This window comes from Talpa occidentalis, unplaced genomic scaffold (genome assembly GCF_014898055.3).
Source record: "Talpa occidentalis isolate TD23 unplaced genomic scaffold, MPIMG_talOcc4v2.1 talOcc4.5, whole genome shotgun sequence".
Classification (NCBI taxonomy): Eukaryota; Metazoa; Chordata; class Mammalia; order Eulipotyphla; family Talpidae; genus Talpa; species Talpa occidentalis.
In genome coordinates, this window is record NW_023604861.1 from 46,751,589 (window position 1) to 46,778,131 (window position 26,543).

Here is a 26,543-nt window from a genome sequence, read left to right on the forward strand (position 1 = left end):
ATTATTAGAAAATAATTACTATCTGAAATCATTTGAAATTGGTCACTATATCTTATTAAATGTATTCCTTAAAAATTGTTCTTCATTCAAATGACAATCAACTAAGGTAAAATATTTTCCAAAAGTTCTAGAATGAAGAATGATTTTGTATTTACTATTTCACTAAGTTTTCCCTTTAGTTAATTGCTTGATATTCTGGGGATGAGAAAAGAAAAAAATTAAGTCTGCCCTACTTTTAGAAATCCATTTTATCCCTTTGATTTCTTCCATCATTTCTTTTCTACGAATGTTATTTTTCTCAAGGTCCTGGAAAGGTTCTTGGCATTTTCACTGTAAAGTTGTAGAATAAAATGGGTCACAGAGTTTATTTATTTAGTGGTTTTATTATTCTCTAGTGCTTTTTCCCCTGCTATTGGTAATTTTGAGATATAAAATTTTATTTATTTTTTAAAAATTTGTTTTCTTTTTTCAATTTCTGTTTCAGAAATTATTCACTTTAAAATGTGTCAAATTACTGTTTATCTAAAAACTATAAAGCCTTATTTTGGCGCTCAAATATAAAATACAGTAACATCCATTGACATTGAAAAATACACATTTAAATATATATATTTTGATCAAAAACATAAGAATATTTGAGCAAAGTTGAGTAGAATTCCCTCAAATTATAAGAAATAAAAAACATATTGCCTGGAACAGAGTAGACTGGGGGTGAATCAGATTTCTTCTCTTCAATTTGTTTTGCTCATTTTAAAAACATGATTTGTATTTCTAAAAAATTTAATGCAAAAAGTTAATCTTTAAAATAAAACATATTAATAAAAAAGTTAATCTTTATACAAAAGTTATTTGAATTTATTCTTAATTAGATTTAAAAGATATTTGAAAGTGTTAAAAGTATACAAATTAAGTGATCATTGAACTACACAGCCATTTTATTCTATTTTACTTTAGGAAATCAAGGATCTGTAGGCTTATTAAGGATAATAGTTTCCCTTTTTAAGTATCTTCTTGGAAGGTGATTGTTACAAGATTTTTGGGGGCAAGGAACTTAACATGGGATTCATTGTCTTTGAGAATCCCTACAACTACCTGCATTTAAAAAATATTCGTAAATATGCCATTTTTTTTCATCTTAGCTTGTGTTATCCTCTGGAGTTTAAAAAATTAAGAACAGTGTTTAAAAATTAAAAATTAAAAATTAAGAACCACTGGTTTAAACACACCCTTAACAAAATTTATTTACAGGTTGTTACAGTAAGAATACTTGTAAAGTAATGCAATCTAAAAATAGTTTTTTTCTATAACTCTTGCTATTCAAAATATGTTTGAAGAGATATTTACAATGAAGATATTACTACACTAAGTATATGAAATGATAGTCTGTGTTTTAATTTTTGTGCCATGAAAAACTGATTTTATTATAAGAACTAAATTCTGAGTTTTTTTAAATCAGAACTTTTCCTAACAGTATCTTGATAGTAGACTAGTAAAGTTAGTCTTGTACTTGAAGTGTAAATTACCTCAGTGTTAATAATAGTCTGTTCAAAAATGATTTTAAGAGAGGTAACAATAGGAGCATATAATTCTAGGTAGTTTTCTAATATATAATGATCCACTGATTAATGCACAATTGTGATTCAGGATTTGAACATCTCATGTTTTACTTGTGTGGAGCAGAAGGGAGTTCACGAATTTGAAAATGCCAGCATTGATTGATAAATCAGAAAAAGAGCCATCAGTGACTTTTAGTATTTTCAAGTACATATTCCTTCAAGATGATGATGGTGCAGTTTTTTTGACTATCAGACATATTTCATTGTAAAAAATTATGTAAAACCTTATCCTAACTACCATCATTAAATAAGTACACTCATTTATTACAAATTTTGTTGTAATATTTTTTCAAAATCTAAAGAAAAGATCTGTTTTTAGACCCAGGTTTTTGACATTATCACTTCTTATACATTCCTGAGGGTGCCAAATTAACGGATACAGTTATTTCATATCCTTTATTTTATAGTTTCAGCAAGGTGAAGGGAAAGAAAAGGGGAAATGACTATTTTTATCTGTTATTCTCATTAAGAGTACTGAAATGTTAAAGTTGATGTATGTATAATACTATTTTAAAATAGAGATATTTATTTTTATTTTATTTGGGTAAAGGATTTTCTTTTATTTTAAAAGTTCTATATTAAAAAATTTTGAATTTCTTTGATTCATTAATTTGCATTTCATATCATAGGTGATAGAAGAAATGGAGGCTTAATTCATTTCAGTTGCATAGTAGCTGGTTTAGATAATAGTGTGATGTTGGTTTTTGATCTAAGTGGAACACCTGGGGTTTATATAGGTCAGCTTTATACCATCTCAGAGACTGCATTCTTAACATTATTATCTAGTTTCTGCTTAGTTACTTAACACCAATTCATTAGCTAACCATGAACATTTTAAAAGTTTAACCATGAACCAGGTACATTTTAAAAGTTTGACAAAAAGCAAATTATATTTTATGTTGAGCTAAACTCTTTTTTACTAGTTTTAGTTCTTTCCATTTGTGTTGAATGGAGTAAATAAAAAATCTTTTCTATATGATACAGCGTTTTCAGTTACTTTCCTTTTTAGACTGGTTATATATATGTATTTATATAGCCAATTTGTTTGCATGACTTAACAAGAGAGAAAATAAACTGAGAAAATATTGTTAAAATTAACAAATTATATAGTCAAATCATGAACTCTTTTCAGTCGTACTGTCTTGAACACCTCTGTGATTAAAATTAAAACCACACACATGTCTACTGAGCCCTATTAGTTTTCTGATATTCTGCTAAGTAGTGAATGTGCCATTGGAAAATGAAGAAACTGCCACTTTGTTGAAGCTGTGATCTTGCACAGGGTGAATATCTAAGCTCGTATTAAAAATTCCACTGTATCTTAGATTTAAAATCACTTAGGTCATAAAAATTCCATTAGCTTTAATTTTAGATTATGCTATGTTTTACTAAGTAGGATAAAAAAAGATATTTATGTAATTCTTGAACATAACTGTGTTTTTTATAGGATGTAGTGGTAAACAGATTTTCCTTGTAATTATTTAGCAGTCTACCATTTAATGTATTCTGTAGGAGAGTCAAGTAATTCTGCTGAGTTTATTTTGATATTTCAGTCTGAAATGATTTCTCTGAATTCTTTTTCGCTTAAGAGAAATAGAATTTACAATTAAAATATTGTTTTAATTGTTATAAGTATGAATGTATATTCTTAAGCATATTACAGTTTCCTTAAGAATGAACTATTTCACTTATTAACTAGCTCTCGTGTAGGCATGTAGATGAAATGGTACCTCATAAATGCTTACTTAATTTTTGTTAAAGTTTTAAATTGGTGGGTATCTCTTAAGTACAGTGAATTTTAATGGTTCCATAAAGATCTTTGAAGAACTTTTAGAAGCTGCAACTGTTCAAGAAGATGTAGGTGAATAGTCAAATGAGGAACAAAAGTATGCCTGTTCAAAGTTTAACTGCGTCAGAACTAGAGTCACTGTGTCTTTTAAGGTGCTAAACTATTTTCAAAACCAGTTAAAATATTTGTAAGTATAATTTTTAAATTGCATGTTTCCATTTTTTTTTTTATAACAACTTTGTTTTTCAGGTATATTCAGCAGAATCACTCATTTTTCCAGATTTTGTAATTGGGGATTGCTTTTTATATTAAAAAATAAATTTAAAAATTAGCAAAATATTATTTCACAGTTAAAATCCCTATGGTCCCTATGGTTTTGTAGAGAGCATTTTCATTGCCCTATAATACTATTTTGAACGTAGAAGAGGGCTGCTCTGTGTATGCATGTTTATGATATAGATAGTAATGTTCCCAGGGAAGATTACTAAGAGTAGAGCTATAAAACCATAACAGGGTTAGGAGTGCCAGGTGAATATATTCCCTTCTTAGTTGGGAATTTCAGGAAACTGAGGCGAGACGTTATTGGCGCACAGGGGGATGTGGCTGCTGCAGCTGGCTTGGAGACCTGTCAGGTAAGGCTTAAATAGCTACCAGTAGAATAATATCTATTCGTTGGGGACTCCCTGGTTAATATGTCCTGTTAGGCTTGAGAGTTCCTATTTTGGATGTCCTGTTTAAATCTCATGTATTGGCTAATTAGTCCCCTAACTAATGGGAAGGGGCCGGATGGGAGAGGGTAGGGGTTACCTTGAACTCTAGGTTTAGTCATCTCTAACTGCATCAGTGTCTCCTGCTGCTCTTGAGCTTCTTTTACTGGTTCATGTCTTAATTGCCTTTAGAACATGGTACAAGTTCTTCCACAATAATATGTGTGTGACTTGCAGCACACCACTTGATCCCTGTGCTTTAACATCTTCATTTCTATAAGAAGAAGATAATAAATGATTTAAAGTGCTTTGTAATTTAAGATGTTATAGTTTTGTGACATGTTGATTTATAGGTGAAAGGAGACAGAAAGACAGTGATGAGGTAGCAGAAGGAGAGAAGAAAATTTGAATTTTGACCTAGACTTAAAAACAACTTTAAAAGGCACATGGACTTTGTTGACATGGTCTGTGTAAATAGAAAATCCCAACTCTACATTTTATTATATTGAAGGGAGTTTTGTTTTACCGGTATGAGATTCGAGTCTGATATGACTCAGGAGTGTTTTGGTGGTTCTGAATGAATTGAGAGGCAGAGAGAACATGTATTAGTAAATGCTCAGGAACATTTCCTATCCTTAGCTGAATGTTTGAAGTCAATCATTATTTCCCCTTTTAGCTAGATAGGTTGAGAGTTCCAGGGATCATTTCATCTTTAACCTTTTGGTCAAGTGGTACCCAGTATATTGAAGTTTTTGAACAGGGGAATGTGTGTGTGACTAAAACAACCATGCTGTGTGTGACTTGTTTACTTAGGAGTAGTCCTTAATTCTATGGGAATGAAGTGATTGGTGTCATTCTGTTTCTTGTATTATCCCAGATTCTTCTCAGCTTGACCAGTCATTAATGTGTGAGTGTAATTTTTTTTTACTCTTTTTGCCTTTCATATATGCTTTTTACCTTACAATAAGACATATGGGAGGGGTTTTATTGAGTGGAGAGGAATTAGAAATGTAGCCTTTTTTTTTTTTTTTTTAGAGGCATGTTTATTTATATTTATTTATTTGTTTTGTTTTGTTTATACATGCACTGGGTACAGTCAGAAGCAAGGGAGGGTGAGAGAATTCACCAGAGCCAGAGCGGGGAGCAGAGCAGGCAGAAGGACCGAAGTACACTGCTGAGGGGAGCAGCGGGCGGCAGGAGAGGTCTGCGCGCCATGTGGGACCCTCCTCCGGTGGCCGGGGAGCAGCCGGGGATCGAATCTGCGCTGCAGAGGCTGCGGGCAGCTTCGCAACCCAGCGCTCAACCGCTGCGCCACTGGGGAGGCCCAGAAATGTAGCCTTTTTAAGATCCCTAGTGTACTATAGGCAAGTAAAACCTAACCATAAATACTAGCAAAAACTCAGATGTAGACTGCATTTTATGGTAATAATTTATAGTTCAGAAATTTTTTAGTTATGAATCTCTGATGTTTGATACGAAATGTTTTTCTCTGGTTTTGTATATATTTTCCCATATTTTAGTTGTGGTTATCCAGAGTTTAGACTGGTATTCCTATAAATAGTAGCTAGTAACTCATAATCACTTTGGGTTTTTTTCTCCTTTTCAGAAAACAGTACAGATCAGTAGGATATTAATACAACTGTCACCAAACCTGCTAAGTCATACGATGGATTTTAATCTTTACTGCCCACTGTTTGTGTTGTGGGTTCAAAATGCAATGGAGTCACGTGACAAAAAATTTCTTTCCTTCCTGTCTTTTTAGCAGTTCAGGGCAGATGTTCAGGTTGTCTGGCATGCTCTCCATTTTGTCAATTAGGGTCCCAAGTCAAATGGATTCCAGGCATCTCTCTAGTCAGCCGGGAGGGAAAGCATTCATGGAGGAGCATGAGTGGGAAGTTGGTATGGGCCAAACCTGAAAATTGTCTGAAAGTTTCTCCAGTGATGATGGTACCCCCAAAATTGGACTTTCTTTTGTTTTTTTTTAAGCTATTAGGCTACATTTTCCAATCTTCTTTGAATGCAAAATTTGGCTGATCCTGGTTATCTCATGTGTATAACTTTCGGGGCATTATCTCATTTATATCTCTTAAAGAATCACCAAAATAGCTGTATTAACTGATTTAGCATAAGAGGAAATGAAGCTTTACATGATACTTGAATTTTTTGGATATCAGAAACTAACAACTTTGACAAAACTATATTTTCAACATTTTTTCATGCCAACTCATAATTTTATATATCTCGTTGATTGTATTGAGCCAAACTACAGTTAATAACTACCCTTTACCTCTCAGAGTTTGTAGACTAGTTTGCTTCAATGTTATATAATTACTTTGATCTTTTTTACCCTTTCCATTGTCCTCCTCCATTATATTAGATTATAATTGCAGGTAAGACCTTTTTCTTGCTCTCTATATCTGTAAAGGTGCTTGAATGTAGTGCCTTGAATGGACATACACAGGCAAGTTTATTTGAAGCATTTCAATGAGTTCTTACTTGCTTCTTATTGATGACATGTTGTTAGTATTCCTACAGGACAGTGGTTCTCAAATTGGTTCACAAGGAGTGATTTTTAAAAATCTTGCCCTTGCTGGGTCTCATCTCCAGAGTTTCTGATTACTTAGGTCTGAGTGAGCCAGGGTTTTTATTTTTCTAATGTGTTTCACCTGCTAAGATTATTTTTCCTGGGACATGGTTTTGAGAAGCACTGTTCTACTTAGTGTTTATGCTGTATTCTCTCCTTTTTTCTCTTAAACAACCATTGAATTCATTGTTACAGGGGTTACTAAATCTCAGTCAAGCTCATAAATGCAAACTGAATAAAACTTAGCAGTATTTATTTATTTATACATACATACATCCATACATACATCCATACATACAAGCACTGTGTACAGTCAGAAGCGCGGGAGGGTGAGAGAATTCACCAGAGCCAAGGCAGGGAGCAGAGCAGGCAGAAGGACCGAAGCACACTGCTGAGGGGAGCAGCGGGCGGCAGGGGAGGTCTGCTTGCCATGCGGGACCCTTCTCCAGTGGCCGGGGAGCAGCCAGGGATCAAACCGGCGCCACAGAGGCTGCGGGCAGCTTCGCAACCCAGCGCTCAACCGCTGCGCCACTGGGGAGGCCCAATACTGTTGACTCTTTATTATACTACATCTAATAGTTTTTTCAGAATACCTGATAAATGAATAGCATTAGTACCTTGGTTATTTAAGATTTTTAAGACCTGTGGATCTAATCATTGGATATCTCTTATTTGCTAGTTATCTTTTATTTTTATTTATTTTTTAAAGATTCATTTATTTTTTTTAAGACTTTTTTCCCCCCCTTCAAGATTTATTTATTTATTTATACAAGCACTGGGTACAATCAGAAGCGTGGGAGGGTGAGAGAATTCAGCAGAGCCAGAGTGGGGAACAGAACAGGCAGACTGATGAAATACACTGCTGAGGGCCTCCCCTGTGGCGCAGCGGTTGAGCACTGGGTTTCAAGGCTGCCCGCGGCCTCTGCAGCGCCGGTTCGATCCCCGGCTGCTCCCCGGCCACCGGAGGAGGGTCCCACATGGTGCGCAGACCTCTCCTGCCGCCCGCTGCTCCCCTCAGCAGTGTACTTTGGTCCTTCTGCCTGCTCTGCTCCCCGCCCTGGCTCTGGTGAATTCTCTCACCCTCCCGCGCTTCTGACTGTACCCAGTGCATGCATAAACAAACAAACAAACAAATAAATAAATAACATGCCTCTATAAAAAAAAAAAAAATACACTGCTGAGGGGAGCAGCAGGCGGCAGGAGAGGTCTGCGCGCCATGTGGGACCCTTGCCCAGCGGTCAGGGATGGAACCGGCGCTGCAGAGGTTGCGGGCAGCTTCGCAGCCCAGTGCTCAACCGCTGCGCCACCGGGGAGGCCCAAGATTAATTTATTTATACATTCAAGAACTGGGGTGTAGGCGAGAGGTATGGGTGTGTGTGTGTGTGTGTGTGTAAGTGAAATGATTCACCAGAGACAGCAGGGAGCAGAAGAGGTGGATGTACTGAAATACACTGCTGAGGGGAGCAGTGGGCGCAATATAGGTCTGCTGCGCCATGTGGGTGAGCCTCCTGGCTGGGTATCAAACTCATGCTGCAGTGACTGGTGACAGCTTGGTAGCACTATGTCTTTAACCCCTGCGCCACCAGGGAGACCCTAGTTATCTTTTAATATAGACATTTTAACATTTTTTATGGAAGGTTCAGTGAAATTGTCGCTAATACTAGAAGTTGTTGAAGTCAAACTTTAATTTTTGTTTTAAATTTGGTGTTGGTTTTTATTCATTGAAAAGAAATCCAAAGTTTACTTTTATTCATCAAAAAGAAATCCAAAGTTTACTTTGTTATCTATTATTAATCTTAAATTAGTTTTTGTGCATATAACTTTTTATACTCACACATACTAGTATTGAACTAAGTTTCTCATATATAAGCAAAATGACATAATTTTTCACTATGAAGGAAGGACACCATTTACTCAGACATTTCATTAGCACTTGAAAGAAGATGGCTCTTTTGATCAAAAAGGAGTTATGTTTGATAATCAACACCTATCCCCCCATTTTTCTTTATCTTCTGCTTAAATGATCTGAATTTATGATTTAAAAGATTGCCACCTTTGCAGAGGCTACAGAAGATTTCAGATAATTTGTCCACATTTGGGGTCAGATGGTACTTTTGTTTCTTTAAATGTTAGAACCAAAGTAAGTTACCCATATACACACCAGAGTGTATAATTCTTAAAATTGTGTTTTAGATGTTAACTGCTTTTTAAAATGTTATTCAAGTTATTCACATTGTTAGGGGTCTAGGCACTGTATTTTACACATAGCTAATATTCTAATAATATTTATTGAATTAATTAATGAAAATCCATAAATAAATGAGATTATGATAGTGATCAGACTGAAATTAGACCAAAGAAGAAAATTACTATGTGAAGACATGGAAAAGCAAAATGGTTTTGTAGAGTATGTGATATCCATCAATTATTATGTAAGAGTATGGTTGATAAAATTTAGGTTAAATTCATCATATGAATATTTGCTGAAGTTTGGTCAATGAATTTAATTTTGTGAGAAAGTTTTAGGTTACTTAATAGTTGTATTGATGCTTACATTTTTCTGGTATCCAGGTAGCCCAAATACCTGTTACATCACAGATAGATTTTCAATCAAAATGAAGTATGATTATATAAATCAGTTGCTGAAATTCTCTGTATATTAAAGGGAAAACCAGAGATGGAAACTGAGTTGCATTTATTTTGGCCAGAGCTGTCTGTCTTCTATTAAAGGTTATTTATATTAAAAACAAAAAACAGAAAATACAAATACAGCTTTTTTTAGGAATGTATTGAAAATTGTCATTTTTTCTGTGTGATGTAATGAAGAGTGAAATATTTGCACTTTTAATCAAATATAATTGTTATCATTAAAATGTTAACTGTAGCTAGGTAAATGTTTTAATATTTTTCATTTTCTTTTCCTAAAAGTAAAAATAATGCTGGTTCTTTATATTTCTAAAAGGAATGTAAAAGAATATTCTTCATGATTCTATTTTTATAATTTTTAGTTTAGCTTTTTGATGGAGGGTTAAAAACCAGATCTGAATTTTTTCTGCTTATTGTATTTAAAGTCTTAAGGATTCTTTGAAGGATAGCAAAATAACAGTTGAATCAGGTATGCCACAAATAGTGGAACCTAAGTCTTTGAATCTAAAATTTACCATGAACGTAGATTTTGGAGACTGAGAATAGAACATTGTTCTCTCACATCTTAGAAAAAGAATTGTTTCAGTGGCAGCTAGTGATTTGATTCTGTTCCCCTCATGGTGGAATATATTTGCTTATACAGTGTGAAACTCTGCTAGCTTCAATTAAAAAAGAATTTTTTTTATATCTGTATTATTGATTTAATTTCCATGAGGCAAAAAAAAAACCATGATATCCACAAATTTAGTTACGTGTATTCAAAATTAGATATGTAAGTATAAGTTAGTTATTTTGTATTAATTTGAGGTCTGGCATGAATAGCCTTTATCCATAAAAATTTCCTGTAACTGCTCCCTTCTACCATGTTCAGTAAAAGCTGTAATCTGTTAATAGGATAATAGATTGATGAAAGATCTGTGATGAAATGCTTCCATTAAATAATGATCTGTGAATGTATATATTTTCTGTCATTTTTATAGAATGAGTTTTGAGCTTAGGCCCAGTCTAAAAACTTTTGGATTTTCAGATTTAAATACTGTTTTCTTACATATATTTTCCTTGAGTAGATAACAGATGTCCGGCATGATTTTAAATAAGTAATTTCAAATAAAGGCAGATATATTGGAATAGTTGGAAGAGGCATAGACAGTTTACTAAGGATAGTTATTTACATAGTTCTTTAAAAAAAATGGGAGAAATTCTATTAATAATCTCATATATCTTAAATTATTAGTGGTAATAAAACCAATTTGAATAGAAAGCACTGTAGTTTTGTTTTCTGTGTTATAGCAATTTCATATTTTTGTTTTAAATGCTTATACTTCACCTTATTTATCTTACTATCAATAATTACTTCACATAGTATTATTTATAAATTTGTTATGCATTTTAATCTCTTAGGAGATTTTTGTGACTTGCTCAGTTTCATTATTTTCTGATATTTTGGAAATTATGACAGTTACTCTTGGAGCTGACTTTTTTTGATAGGAAGTAAATAGTGTTGTTTGTGCGTGTTTTTATGTTTCAAGTTCCACTAAAATCATTGGGGAATATGACCTCTTTCCCTAGTTAAAGAAAGGTCTGTTTTAATCATAATTCTGTAAAGTAATTCTTTCCTTTCACTTTTATTACTTTCTATTTTTGAGACTAATACACAGTAAGACAGTGCTATTGCTTATGTTCATGAAATATTACTATCATGGATTTGTGTCTTTAATACTGAAAAATGCAACAATAAAATTATATGAAATTTAGCTTGGTTCAGTGTTAATCCTTTTAAAGCTTAACCAAGGATGCCCATCAGCATCTTATTCATCTATCTATCTATCTATCTATCTATCTATCTATCTATCTATTATTTATGCATACAAGAACTGGGGCACAGACCAGAAGTGCGGGAGCAGGTGAGAGGATTTACCAGAGACAAAATGGGGAGCAGAACAGGCGGATTTACTGAAATACACTGCTGAGGGGAGCAGCAGGTGAGACAGTAGAGGTCTGCTGTGCCATGTGGGTCAGCTCCCTAGCTGGGGATTAAACTCATGGTGCAGTGGCTGGTGATAGCTTGATAGCACGAGACTTAACCCCTGCGCCACCAGGGAGGCCCCTATCAGCATTTTTCAGGGTGTTTTTAAGACATGAATTCCTGATATGGACCCATCCTACCATTCTAGTTTTTCACCCAATACTTCATCTTTCTTCTAATTCTGTACATGTCTAATTTTAGAAAGCCTTTCTAATAATTCTGATGGCCAATACTTAGATAGAGTCATTCTTTAGAAGGTTTGGAGCAGCAGAGAAGCATTAGTCTCTTTACTGTGAGGTGGAGCAGGACTACTTCTCCCCACATATCTTTGGTTCCATATGTTTATAAATAAAAGAAAGTGTTAACATATTATCCTTAATTTTTCATACTTTGGAGTTTGTATGATTATTATGGAGTAGTTGTTTGTGTGCATGTGAATGTATAGTTCATGTTAAGAAAATTATAGGCAGCAAAGATCCTAAACATACTATTTTACCAACTTCATTTCTCTCTTAGGCTTGCCAAATCATTAAAAATTTTCTTAATTACCTTGTAAAAATATGTATTAACTGCTCTTGTTACCTTGGTTTGTTCAGAACTTATTAATTCTTGTCCTTTGTACATTCCATTTGCTGAGTTAAGGCTTTTTCTTATCTGGACTTTCATGAAGTTATTTTATCACCCTTCGAAAGATGCTTGAATGAGAAGCTTAATAATGTCACAAGAAGAGAGATATGGTATGATTCTATTTACAAGAGGTATCTATATCTTTGCTCTCTTTTCAGTTATTCTATTATATCTGTAATACATGTAGCCGCCTCTTTTGTATTGTTTAAACAGCCTAATTGGTCTACCCCTGAAGTTCATTTTCCCTATAAAAGTAAAAATAATCTTGAATGTAAATGAGATCATGGCTTTCTAGTTGTCATTGGAATGAAAATCAAACCCCTGTTACTATGGCCTAACTAATCTGGGACTTGTTTGTACACACATTTTTTAATCTCACCCTTTAACGTTTTGCATTGCTTATTTGCTTCTGGTACTTATCTTCCTCAGATATGTCAAGATCCTTTCTGAATCTCATGTTCTTTGCATAATTGTTCCACCTGTTTTTTTTATGACCAGTTCCTTCTCTTGTCAGTGAAATGTCACTGAAAAGAAATTCTTTGACTATGTGAAAGAAATTTCCCACCATTATTTTCCATGATGTTGTCTTATTTATTTCATTTTTAGAGTTTGTTTTAATTTAAAGTTTTGTTTTTGTTTAAGTTAGCATGAGCAGTCTCTTTATGCTCTTTGGGATGTAAGTTCCTTGTGGTAGGAGCCATGTCTAGGTGCTTGGTAAAGGCATTTTTAAGAGTTCAACCAATTGAAGATTATTGTTAAAATGCTACCAGCTTTCTTTTCTAGTTAAATATGGCTAGCCCCTTTAACTCTACCCCATGGACGACCTACTCTGTTTTAATATACATACCTTCTTCGAGAATTTGTGTTTGAACATGATCGGCTTTTTTTCCATCTCTGTTAGATGTTCTTCAATTCCTTGAGATCTTCCTATTTTTCGTTGATTAGTTTAAATGCCTCTTCTTCCTCCAAGTAATTTCTGCTTTTTTAGTCATTATTATCACCTATCTCTGTGCTTCTATATTGTTTTGAGAGTCTTAGAATGTTTTTGTTTGTATGTTTTGTACCCTTTGATTTCCTCCATTAAATGCTCTGAGGCATTTTTATCACTTTTTCCATCATTATGACCATAAATGTGGCCCTACAGTAAATATTAAAGTTGAAAAAAAATTTTTTTTAAAAGATTTATCTATATAAGCATTGGGTACAGTCAGAAGTGCAGGAGGGTGAGAGAATTCACCAGAGCCAGAGCAGGGAACAGAGCAGGCAGAGAGACGAAATACACTGCTGAGGGGAGCAGCGGGCATGGCAGGAGAGGTCTGCGCGCCATGTGGGACTCTTGCCGGCGGTCGGGGATCAAACCGGCGCTGCAGAGGCTGCAGGCAGCTTCGCAGCCCAGTGCTGAACCACTGTGCCACCAGGGGAGGCCCTGAAGTTGAAAAATTTTAAGCACTTTAGTGGACTCTATGATAAGAGTATGAACTTTGTGACATCGGGACTGGATCTTATTTCTTGGATTTCTGGAACCTTGTTCAGTGCCTGACCCCATGCAATGAGAGTCCAGTAAGTGTTCATATTTAGCTATAAATTAGAATCACCTGTGGTACTTTGGCACTACTACAGCTTCTTCTGTCCCCATCTAAGACCTACTAAGTTAGAAACCCCAGGTTTGGAAAATTTGCTTTTGTATTTTTAAAAATTTTGCACTTCTCCCCTTCTAAAGACAAATAAGAGGGCCTCCCCAGTGGCACAGCAGTTGAGTGCTGGGTTGCGAAGCTGCCCGCAGCCTCTGCAGCGCCAGTTCGATCCCCTGCTGCCGGCGAGGGTCCCACACGGCGCGCAGACCTCTCCTGCCACCCGCTGCTCCCCTCAGCAGTGTACTACGTCAGTCTGCCTGTTCTGCTCTACGCTCTGGCTCTGGTGAATTCTCTCACCTTCCCGTGCTTATGACTGTACCCAGTGCTTGTATAAATAAATAAATAAATTGAAAAAAAGAAAAAGAATTCAAAATGCTTGAAAAATTGAAGGAAGTGGGGTATTGATTTGAATAAGTGTATCCAGCAAAGAAGTTTCATGGAAAAGGAAATATTTGAGATGAGTTTTAAGGGATGAATAGGATTTCTTTATAAATATTTTAAATACAGACAGTTAAGAATCTTTGGAGTTTTGTGTTTTTTTTCTGTTTTAACCAGTTTAGTAGTATAATATTGAAACGTTATCTCTTAATCACTAAACTTTCAAAAACTGATAGATCAGTTAGGTAAAAATTCAATAGTTAATGAACAAAATCTTAGGTGTGATACTGAGCCATAGACTTGGAGCAGGTTTCTGCTAGAGAACAAGCATCCCGCTTAAAGGAAGTCCTGGGAGTTTCTATCCGGGAGAGTAGGGCAGGGCTGTTTACCAACTAGTAGTACACTGTCTTGTTTGTTTGGTTTTTCAACAAACTAGAGTTTGGTACCAGTATGCAGTGAATCCACATGACAATTTAAAATGCTATCATTAGTTAGCTCATGGATAGTTCTGTTTTTCTGCTTGGGCTACCAGTCACTGCTTTTGTTACATGGAGTTTCTTTTTCATTTATATTTTTTAAAAAAAGTATTTTTGAAGTATGCCACGAGATATGGAGGACAACTGCCCATCTCTGAAATATCAAAAGTGTGGAAATTTGTTTTAAAATTAGACTTGCTAGGCAAGTGAAAAGACCAGATTGAATTGGAACTTGGAGAAATTTATGAAAAACGGCCCTAAGATAGTTGCATGTGTTTAAAGTACCTGGTACTTTTATCTTCACCAATTTTATCTACCACTAGCACCCTTGATTTTGGCACAATGTTTTTGGGGGGTTGTCAGAATGTGAAAGGAGGTAAGACTGGAAAGATGGGTTGGAACACTTAGGTAGCAGGAACTTGTAACTCATAAAGCATCAAATACTTAAGTCTTAATTACCATTTGCGCCCCAGGGGACATTTGTACCAGTAATACCAAAATATAATTAGAGCTTAGAACAGTGGTTTTCAAAAATTTTTTAAAGTGGCAGAACTCTTATAAAACCCCCAAATCTAAAATTACATAAAGCAGATAAAATTGGTGCCTACAGGGTCAGATTTATTAAATTTACTCATACAGTTATTTACTGAGAATAACATATATTTTGTTGAACATGATAACTTGAAATTGGTGGGTAAAGAATAGTCTTACATTCTTCATTCTTAATATTTTTTATCATATAATAACACCAGAGTCATGATCTATATACATGAATAAGTTGTGTACTCATTTGTTTAATTTTATTTGAGTGCATGTGCATTTTGTAAGATTATTGCAGAGTCACTACCTTTTTCTTTTAAAAAAAAAGTCTGTATTTGTACAGAGATGACTAGAGTGAGAAGCCTTATTCTGAGAGTCCATGAATATATCCTAAGTCAACACAAATTAAGTATATAGGGGATTTCTAGAATATTTGAAAAAATGAATGCGTACTAATTTGTGCACTAGTAAACTGCATATTGAGTTTGTGATTTTTTTATTGATTTAATAAATAGTGGGAAAAATAGATAAAAGAAATTCAAATTAAGTATTTGCAGAACTCTGCAGCATTTTTGGGAGCGTAGGGCTCCATTTAATGCAGTTTGAAACCATTGACACAAAGCCTATTTCTCAAAAGGTGGGAATTTAGCAGTACACAGGTTACGGAAGCTGGGACCCAAAGTCACAGCTTTTTTGAAATGTGATTTCTTGTATGAACCTTCAGAAGACAGAAAATGATTTGCGTGATTATTTTGTATGTTTTCCCAAGGATAGTATACAACAATGGACGTCTTGGCTCATTAGAGCTTGCTTCCTTTTTACTAAGAAAGTTCAGGAAGGGGAGGAATCAGTGGCTTTCCAGCCAACCCAGAAATCCTAAAATCACCTAAGTATCAGATGCCTACATTCAAATCAGTACAGTTTCAAGACAATATGTGGTCACTATTAGTTTTGTCCTTCATAAATTTGAGCTTTCAGGCACTGAGATTCTTGGTCGAGAATCAAGAATTTCCTTATTACATCTTAGAAATGACAGGAGAAGTTTTGATTAGAATTTTTTTTTTTACTCTTGAACAAATGATAGAATTACTAAATTAAAATAATGAAAGAAATTGGTCACCTTCATGATTCTGAAGGCAATCTTGAGTAACATTTTGTCTTATGAAAATATTTTAACCTATTTTATGTAAAAGAATGAAGTGATTTTTCAGTATTCTGAAATTGAGCTCTTTAGTTCCCTTTCTTACTGATACTCCCCCCCCCACCCCCCTTTCATAATAACATTACTACAGACAAAATCCCACATTCATGATAGGGAAAAGCCCTCTTGTTTTATTGTAGTATATCTTGAAGCCCAAAGTACATGTTGAGTTTTTTGGTTTTGGACATAATAAGGAAAGCAACTCATTATCACAGGTATTGAAACAGAACGCACTACTCCTTTCATCTTTTGTTTTTTTTGTTGTTGTTGTTGTTGTTTTTTTTTTTTTGAAGATTTATTTATTTAGGCATACAAGAGCTGGATATAGGCCAGAGAGACAGGAGGTGAGAGGATTCACCAGACACAGAGTGGGGAACAGAACAGTCAGATCAACTGAAGTACACTGCTAAGGGGAGCAGTGGGCAAGATAGGAGAGGTCTGCTGCACCATGTGGGTTGCTCCCTGGCTGGCCAGGGATCAAACTTGTGCTGCAGAGGCTTCGGATTGCTTCATAGTGCGGTGCTTAACCTCTTGCACCACCAGGGAGGCCCCTCCTTTCATCTTTTGATTCAGAATTTTTCTCAGACTAGTGAATAAGGATCTTGCATTTAAAGATTTTTGTAATACTTCACTAGTATTCTTGGGTATAGCATTAAGCAAAGCTATATATTCTGTTTCTGGGTAGAGTAATTCTCCTCCCTCTTCCCCTCCCCCTTCCCTCCCCCTTAACCCCCACCCCATAAAGACTAGGAAAGCAGCTTTTCAAAGAGTAAAACAAAACAAAGCACTAGCTTCAACCCTTGGAAAACTTTCCATTCACATTTCCTGCAAATTTCTTCTTGAAAAAACCCTGTGGTTTGTGTGACACCTTTTCTTGTAGCTTTTTTAAGCAACTTAATTCTTGATATAATTAAAAGCTTTAGCCAAGAAGATGGCATATAGATGCCTTCAGTTTGTAGTAGTTACTTCTGTACTTGAAAGAAAGTTAACTTGTGTGTGTGAGTGTGAGTTCAGGCGAGAATGGGCATGTTCAGGGTGGTGTGGCCATAGGGCTATTTTTTTTTTTTTTTTTTTGGACTCAATAAGTTGTCCTTTCCACTTGGGTGTTCACAGAGCTTATGAGCAGTAGCTGTTCTGATTTTTGTTGGTTGTTTTCTCTAGGGAACAAGCTACCCTCTGAGTCAGCACTGGACTTGAAGATAAATCCTACAATTCATGAAACTGACTGATTCGACTAAAGGATGGATAGTTTGGGCAGCGTTGGACAGCTCTATGAGGGGTCTGTTTGTTTAACTGAAGGGATTGTTGAGTTCAGCAACTTTTAATTCCCCTAATTAAAGGGGTTGCTGTTGTGAAAACAGGGTTGTGAAGGAATCAGTTCTGGCAATTAATATTCTTATTGACTCCATACTTCATGGAACAGTTCTTCTAAGTATGCTGCTGTTTGTTGCCAGCAAGAATTTGTATGCCCCTGAGAGGTCAGCATAGGACATTAGCAGTCTACTCACAAGTCCATTATTCTTTTTTACATGGGATTATAAACATTTTCCCCAAGTAAACCTTTGAGTGTTTGGGTTGTTTCATCTTCAAAAAGGTTGTATTTGTGGCTTGAAATTTTTGTGGCTTGAAATCAAGTTCTTGAAATCAAGTGGCTTGAAATCAAGTGGCTTGAAATCAAGTTCAATTGATTGAACTTGATTCAATTAGAGTGTATTTTCCTTAGATAGTGAGTAATTTACATTTTGGCTTATGGCTAATGTTATATGCTTTTGATAACAGTTTTTACTTTAAAAGTTACATATTTTTGTTCCTAATCTTTGAGGAAAAGAAAATAATTGTATTATTTAAAACATTACATTGATTTTTAAATCTGAAACCCAAGGGATTGACTCTACAGAAAAGAAATGTTCATATCCTAGTATTTTTTGGGCCATAATAAATTAAGGAAGAATACTGTGGATTGTCTTTTTGGGAGGCTTTTAAAAATAGGGTGTAGCATGGACATAAAGAATATTACGGCCAGAGATACATCTGTGTTATAACACATAAAATTTTGTGTTGTAATTATATTTTATTTTAATCATTTGAAAGTTAGTGTGATTTAAAATATGTTGGAATACTAGGAATTCTACGTAACCTACAGTTAAATTGATTTTTTATTGTTTAGGCTAGGTGTGCACATGATCATTTAACATGTCAGAGGTTGGAAAATTGAGCTTTGGACAATTCACTTTTAATAGAGCTCAACTTTAGATTCACTAGTTGCATAATCATGCATGGTATGCTTGATTAAGAATATTTTTAGCCAGTTTTTATAATTATCTGCAAAGCTGAATTTGGTAGGATGATGAAATTATTTTGGGAAAAGAAGTAAAGGCAACTGGTAATATCTTAGTTTTTACTTCTTAATTTTGTTGCTTTTTGGATGTTGACTTGTTTTATTTTGCCTTAATTTGTTTGAGATTTGGAACCACATTCAAAATGTACACATGCCTATATGATGGTTGTCCCAATTTTATCCTTGTGTTTGCTTTTAGAAGTTTTCTTATACCGCCTCAAGTCTTGGCTTAAAAGGAATGGTAAAATATTCCCAAATTAAAATGTAGATTATTGACCCTTTTTTCAGTTGATGGTAACATCTTCAAGGTTCATTGCCATTAGTCCCTTGAGTCGGGCAGAAAAATGACCAAAACCATAATCCAAATTTATTATATTCCTGGATTCTATGATGCCATCTACTGTAAAATGTATCTGATCAATTTAATAATAACCTTTTAGGGGAGAAAACTATCACTAGATATATAAATTTTGAAAGTCTTTAATAAAGAAAATAATCTAAACATCCCTATTGCCAGAACTTTCCAGGAACACTAAATTCTAATCCAGTCTTTATATTCAAGGATCTTGAGTTATTATTATCTGAATGATTACACATATACAGAGTGACTTGTATCTTTTCATGGTGTTATGACTAATAGTATAATTTTGAGACTTATTATAGAATTTCAGCAGCTTTAACAGATAAATGTTTTGAATTGGTTGCTCCATATTCCCTTCCTTTAATATTTTACTTATTCTGAAATTTGACAATTATTCTGCATTTAATCACACATTTTCTTTATACTATAATTTTTCCCCTTCTGGATATGTTATTTTTCTATCACCACTAGGGATTTAAATTTAGGTTGAATTCAACAGCATGAGAGTGCTATCTGAGCTGTATTAGCACTCAGGAGACCTTGATTCTAGTTTGATGTCTGTCATCACTGAATTTATATGACTGAATAATTCACTGAACTGTGTTGGGCTCCATTGTCTGTAAAAAGAAAGGAGCTTAGTCTGCTTATGGTTTAAAAGTCAAAAATTGTAATGCAGGGGTCTCCCTGGTGGTGCAAGGGGTTAAGCACCGCACTGTGGGGCAATCTGCAGCCTCTGCAGCACGAGTTCGATCCCTGGCCGGCCAGAGAGAAACAGACCTCTCCTGTCTCATCAGCTGCTCCCCTCAGCAGTGTATTTCAGTCAGTCTGCCTGTTCTGTTCCCAACTCTGTCTCTGGTGAATTCTCTTACCCCCCGTATCTCTGGCCTGTACCCCAACTCTTGTATGCATAAATAAATACATCTTTTAAAAAAAAATTGTAATGCATTCTGTTTAAGTATTGGAAGAATACTTAAATAGATGAGTACATGAAATAGATGAATACTTAAATAGATGAATACTTAAAAAGATGAATACATGAATACATGAAATAGATTCCTATTTATCTTTAAATTTAAATAGATAATTAATCCCTAATTTTGTATAAAAGATAATTAAAAGCTTAAGAATGACTCAGTGGGGTGATTATCATAAAGTAAAATATTAACTAAGAATTTCTTAATTTAAGATTTTAAATTTATATCCTTTTATTATAAGACAATGGTGATAACTTTAGTTTTGTGCAAACTTACACTCAAGATTATTAAAAATGTAAGCTTAAATTGATTTTCAGGTGAAATAACTGAGTACTTGTATAACTTTTATATTTCCTAGCTGAATCAAATAACTGTATCAAAGGAAAGATTTAGTTGCACATCAAAAAGCATCATTAATAATGAACTTTGCCAGTCTTCCACAACTAGTCTTATCACTTTTTTTAAAAAAGATTTATTTATATATGCACACAAGAGCTGGAGTACAGGCCGGAGGTGTGTGTGTGGGGAAGTGGGTAGTTGGTGGTGAGAGGATTCACCAGACACAGAGTGGGGAACAGAGCAGGCACATCCCTTGACATACACTGCTGAAGGGATCACCTGGTAAGAGAGGAGGGGTCTACTGCACCATGTGCGTCAACTCCCTGTCCAGGGATCGAACTCATGTTAGAGTGGCTGGCAGTAGTTTGATAGTGTTGTGTCTTTAACCCCTGTGCCACCAGGGAGGCCCTGAAGTTACATTTTTATTCCTTGATAGTACACATGCTTCACTTACCCTCCGCCAAACCTATTCCAATGCCCTATTTCCTCCTCCTATTCCCTGTACTGTCTCCTGTTCCCTCCAATAACCAGTATGTCTTTCACAAAGTCTAAGAATTGTTCTTGTTGTGCTTTGCCAGTAAACTTTTTTATTATATTCCACAAATAAGTGAAACTATCTGTCTTTCACCTCTCATTTCACTTAGCATAATCAACTCAAGGCCTATCCATTTTGTCCCAAAAGGCATTGTTTCCTTTTTAATAGCTGCATAGTATTCCTTGAGTATATATTCCACAATTTTTTTGTTTATCCAGTCATCTGTTGATGGGCACTTAGGCTGATTCTACCACTTGGTAATTATGTGGAATGGCACTATAAACATAGAAGTACTTAAATCCTTTCTTATTAGTGTTTTCATAATCTTTGGGTAAAGACCTAGCAGAGGTATTGCTGGATCATATGGGATCTCCATTTTCACTTGATTACTGTTGCTGTGTTGTATCGTTTTAAGTTGGTAAGTGTGATACCTCTGTCTTGTTTATCTCTCGGGATTGCTTTGGCTATTTGGGTCCTTTCATGTTGCCATACAAATTTTATAATTGTTCTGTTTCCTGAGACAAAAAAACATTGGAATTTTGTTAGGCATTGAATTGAATCTATAAATTGCTTTAGGTGGTATGGCTATTCTAATGATGTGTATTCTTCCCATTTATGGCATGGATTTCTATTTCTTTGTGTCTTTTACTCATTTCCTTTAACAGTCTCACAGTTATCAGTCTATATATAGGTCATTCACCTCCATCAATAAATAGGTTTACTTCTAGGTATATCATTGTTTTAGTGTCATTGTAAGTGGGATTGTTTTAAAATCTCTTTTCTAACTCATTGTTTGCATAAAGAAATGCAGCTGATTTTTGTATATTGATTTAGTATCCTGCCACTTTAACTGTATTTATTATTTCCGGTGGTTTTTTGTAGAATCTTTTGAGATCTTTATGTATATAATCATGTCATCTGCAAATAGTTCTTTTCCAATTTGGATTCATTTCCTATTTTTCTTGCCTAATTGCTCCAGCTATGACTTCCAGTACTATATTGAGCAGTAGTGGTGAAAGTGGACATCTTTGTCTTGTTCCTGATCCAGCAGAAGTGTTTTCCATTTTTCACCATTGAGTATAATGTTGACTCTGGGTTTGTCATATATGGCTTTTATTATATTGTTCCACTTAATCTCATTTTATTAATAGTTTTTATCAAATAGATTTTGAATCTTGTCGAATGCTTTTTCGGAGTCCATTGAAATAGTCATGTGATTTTTAGCTTCCTTTTTGTTGATCTCGTGAATGACATTGTTTGATTTGTATATGTTGAACCAACCTTGCATCCCTGAGATAAAACCTACTTGGTCCTGATGGATGATTGTCAGTTTTCATAGTCATTTCATGTGAAATTTTAGTGCAATTTGTATATGATGTCACCAAAATGTCATTTTAAGAGTAAATTATGAAAATTAATACAAAAGATATATACAAAATAGAATGTTTTTGATATAACTTTTATCTGCAGATTTTCTTTTTTCTAGATTAACTCTTAGGGTAATCCCCAGTGTGTAACTCTTCGCTTAAGTGTTCTAGTTGGCTGAGTACCAGTTAATAGCAGGATGTTGTAATAACCACAAATTGCTGTGCCCCCCCCACATATATGAAAAGATGTAATTTGAATTTTATGTGAGAGAGATGAAATTTCAAATGAGAAAGAGCTTCCTTCTAAAAATAACTTACCTAATGTTCATCATTATTAATAGAATACTTTAGGTTTTAGTTTGATCAAATGGATTCCAGAAACTCCTTTAGCAAAACTAGCTGTGTTTCAAAATGTGCAATAAAAGTTGTAATTTTTAATGAAGAATTTTTAATTTTGAAGCAATTTCTCTTGATTTCAGCAGAATCTGTTCCTTTAAATTCACTTTTATTTAACTACTAGTTTCTGTAGTATGGTTCTCTTTTGTTATATATAGTGTTATATGTAGGCTGTTAATATGAAATATGTTGGGTTGTCTTCAAAATACTAAATACACAATATCCCTCTCCAAGAAGATATGTGCATATTTTATTTAATTCTTTTATTTACACTTTTGTAAAATATTGAGGCAGCACAAATCTTTTGTGATTAGACTGGATGGTTCAGTAATTTAAGTGTTAATTTCATTTCTGGCTTCCTATGAAATTTAAATATCCTGTTACCCTAGTGGGTGGTGATCCTTAACTGTTGTATATGTTTTTATTTTGAATGTATTTAAATAATTCCAGTGATGCTCAATACAATTTTGCATGCTGCATCTTTGTGTTTAGAATAACCACAGAATTAAAATTTCTTAAGAGAAGACTTGTTACTTACTCAACTGCATGAATTTTTCTTCTTACCTGACCTCAGGTTGTTTTTATTTTTTTCTCATATGCCTACTTTGGTGTCAGAATCTTTTCCTTCACTCCATGTTTTACATTCCTGGTCTCACAAAACTTTAGTAGTCACATTGAGGTACTAAGTGTAATGGGCCCTCTTTTTATTCTGTAATATATGCGTTGTAGTATAGGAATTGAGCATTGATATAGCATATTGGCTAAGAACACAGGCCTTTGAATTAGATAGAACTGAATTTGAACCTTGATTCTTTTGTTTAATAACATTTATTTGTCTTTAAAATGAGTTTAAAATTTTTTAAGTTAATTTTCTTGTCTGTGAGATGAATATGATAGACCTATCTCACTGGGTTGTTGCGAAGTTTAGACAGACTAATGTATATAAAGTGCTTTTATTAATGTCTGAAATATGGAAATTGGTTAAGAATTATATTTTTGTTATTTAACTTAAAGGTAGTAAAAAATTTACTCATGTTTGGTGACTTGTCCAGTTTTAACTTGGAAAGCCTTTGAAAGTAGCTTTGGAAAAACAATCTTACTGTATTTCGTATTAGATAAATGGGGAGTGCTTATCTATTGAAAATAGGTGAACAACCATCCCAGCTTTTATTGTATGGATTAACTTGTAGTTACATATATAATACAGACTTAGAAAACAGGGAACTTTGGAATAGTTTTTTAAAATTAGGTTTATATCTTTATATATATAGTATTTTGGCATCCTTATAAAATACTATTTTATTGAAAAAGAGATTTTCAAGTTTTTAAGTTTCTCTTAGGCCTACTTAAGATATGCTTGAGAAATCCTGGCCTATTTCAGTGTCAGTGCAGTAGACATTTGTGTTATAGCAACTGGTGTATTACATCAGAAGTTTGAAGACGTGAGTTTAAATCCTCTCTTTTTTTTGTTGACTGCACACATGTGCAGATAACAGTACCTGTCTAAATTCTGATCTGTGCTGTGGTGCTTGTAATCTCATCTACTTACCTGCCTACCAACTTACTCAGAAAATCAAGTGAAATAATTATGTGACAGCTCTTTAAAAAGTTCAAGGAACTCTCCAGGGTAAACATTAAGTGTTAAGTGTTACTTAGTTCTCACCTTATTTTTGTTCACTTACTTCTTTTTAGAAAACAGTGTTGTTTTATGATTATTATAAATTGAAATTCATATCCCTGTTAGTCGTATTTCTATACCAGCGGCATTTTGGTAACTTTTTTCTTAAAAGTTAGTCATCCAGGGCCTCCCCGGTGGCGCAGCGGTTGAGCGCTGGGTTGCGAAACTGCGCGCGGCCTCTGCGGCGCCGGTTCGATCCCCGGCTGCTCCCCGGCCACTGGAGGAGGGTCCCGCATGGCGTGCAGACCTCTCCTGCCGCCCGCTGCTCCCCTCAGCAGTGTACTTCGGTCCCTCTGCCTGCTCTGCTCCCCGCTCTGGCTCTGGTGAATTCTCCCACCCTCCCGCGCTTCTGACTGTACCCAGTGCTTGTATGAACAAAACAAACAAACAAACCAGCAAACAAATAAATAAAGCATGCCTCTATAAAAAAAAAAAAAAAAAAAAAAAGTTAGTCATCCATATAGCCAGAAAACAATTCCTGGATAAGCTGATTTTTTTTCAGGAATTATAACTGTAGTTTTAGAAATCCTTTCCAATCTCTGCTCAGAACTGATCACTTCCATTAAGCTTTTGATTAACCCTACATGGTTTTAATTAATTTGCATTCCACCTACATTTATGCCTGTAGTTTATAGTATATTAACTTATATGAGTTTCTATAAGTTGTCTGTTAAATGTGACTTGGTCTTGTTTTCTCAGCTAGTTTGGAATCTCCTGAAGGGTAAAGACAATTGTCCTTTCTTTTCTTCACAACAGATTTTCCCTTTCTTCACAACAGATTCTTAATAAGGGGTGCTCTGTTTGTAATGGTTTCTTATTAGTTGTGTTTAGGTTAAACTCTCATTAGTGGTATCAGTTGACTTAATTTTAAAAGTATGCATTGAAAGAATTCTCAATTGTTTTAGTATATGCTTATTTAAAGACAAAAGACATATAAAGAATATGCCACTTGATTTAAAAAATGTTTTAAGCTGCCATGAATTTCAAGTAATACCAGGCTTAATTTTTTTTCCTTTTCATGTCAGTCTGTTCGTTATATTTGACCAAAAGAAATCTAGTAAATCTCATTAAATAGTTTGAATTTTTTAATGCTATAATATGTTAGGGGAATGCAGTATTTGTATGTTAATAGCCATAGTTTTAAATGATTCTGAGCAAAAAAGGAATTATGCCTTTTATGACTTTTATAAAAGGTATATTTTCATAAAGATCCCAGGTTTGTTATTTCTCATTTTCCACTAAATTATTGGTGATTTTTACTTTAATATTTCTCATGTAAACCTTAATATGGAGGAGACTGTTCTTAGAATAAACTTCCTAATTTATTTGAAATGGTTGTATTTGAAGAAAGAAACTTCTTTACATTTCCTTTAATCAGAACTTTCTAAAATAAAACAAGTTAAATTTGTTCTTTATCTTCGCACTTAAAAGAATTTGCTAAAGCTGATGTTTCTTCCAAATGAATGTTTGCATTTTATTTTCCAGATTTTTTCTGTAAAACCATTCTGCTTCTTTAAGAAACGTTTTTACATCTTCTTCAGGAATGTCATTGTCTGCTGGATCGTCCCCTCTTCATTCCCCCAAGATAACTCCACATACTTCTCCTGCTCCCAGAAGAAGAAGTCACACTCCAAATCCAGCAAATTACATGGTGCCTTCTAGTGCCTCCACACCTGTTAATAATCCTGTTTCTCAGACTCCATCTTCTGGTCAAGTGATCCAAAAGGAAACTGTTGGTGGGACAACATACTTTTATACGGACACAACTCCAGCACCTTTGACTGGAATGGTAAGTGCATTAAAGGAGAAATGATAGAATTCTTATGACAGTTCCTTCTCAGTAATGATATGAAAAAGTGAGTATTTAATTTTCTAATTTAGAAGATGATTCTAATCTCTTTTTATCTCTTCAGAGTAATCTGTTCTATATTAATAATAAATAAATTTGGACAAATCTGGTTCTAATCAGAAATCATTATAGTCAAATCCTAGTTTAGTTATTTAAGGCATGTTTGATAAACTCTTGCCTCAACTGAGACAATGATTTAACATATGTAGATGTCTAGGTAGTGAAGGACACATATTGTGATAAGAGACCTCCAGCATGGGTTGTTAAGGAAGGAGGAAGCTTAGTTCAAAGAAATCCCTGATTGTGGGGCCTCCCTGGTGGCTCAAGGGTTTGGGATGCAACCTATGAGGCTGTTGGCAGCCACCGCAGCACGAGTTCTGTCCCCGCCCAGGGAGCTGCCCACGTGGCGCAGCAGACCTCTCCTGTTTCTCCCGCCCTTCCCCTCAGCAGTGTGTTTCAGTTGGTCTGCCTGTTCTGTTCCC

General features: G+C 34.6%; 1 protein-coding gene across 1 annotated transcript in view; it reads left to right on the top strand.

Moving 5' to 3' along the window:
• PAN3 (poly(A) specific ribonuclease subunit PAN3) overlaps nucleotides 1-26,543 on the top strand; it is a 120,479-nt gene that overhangs the window by 63,515 nt on the left and 30,421 nt on the right. The window contains 1 exon segment of the mRNA XM_037527076.2: nucleotides 25,754-26,001. Within this exon segment, the coding sequence (XP_037382973.1) occupies nucleotides 25,754-26,001 (248 nt within the window).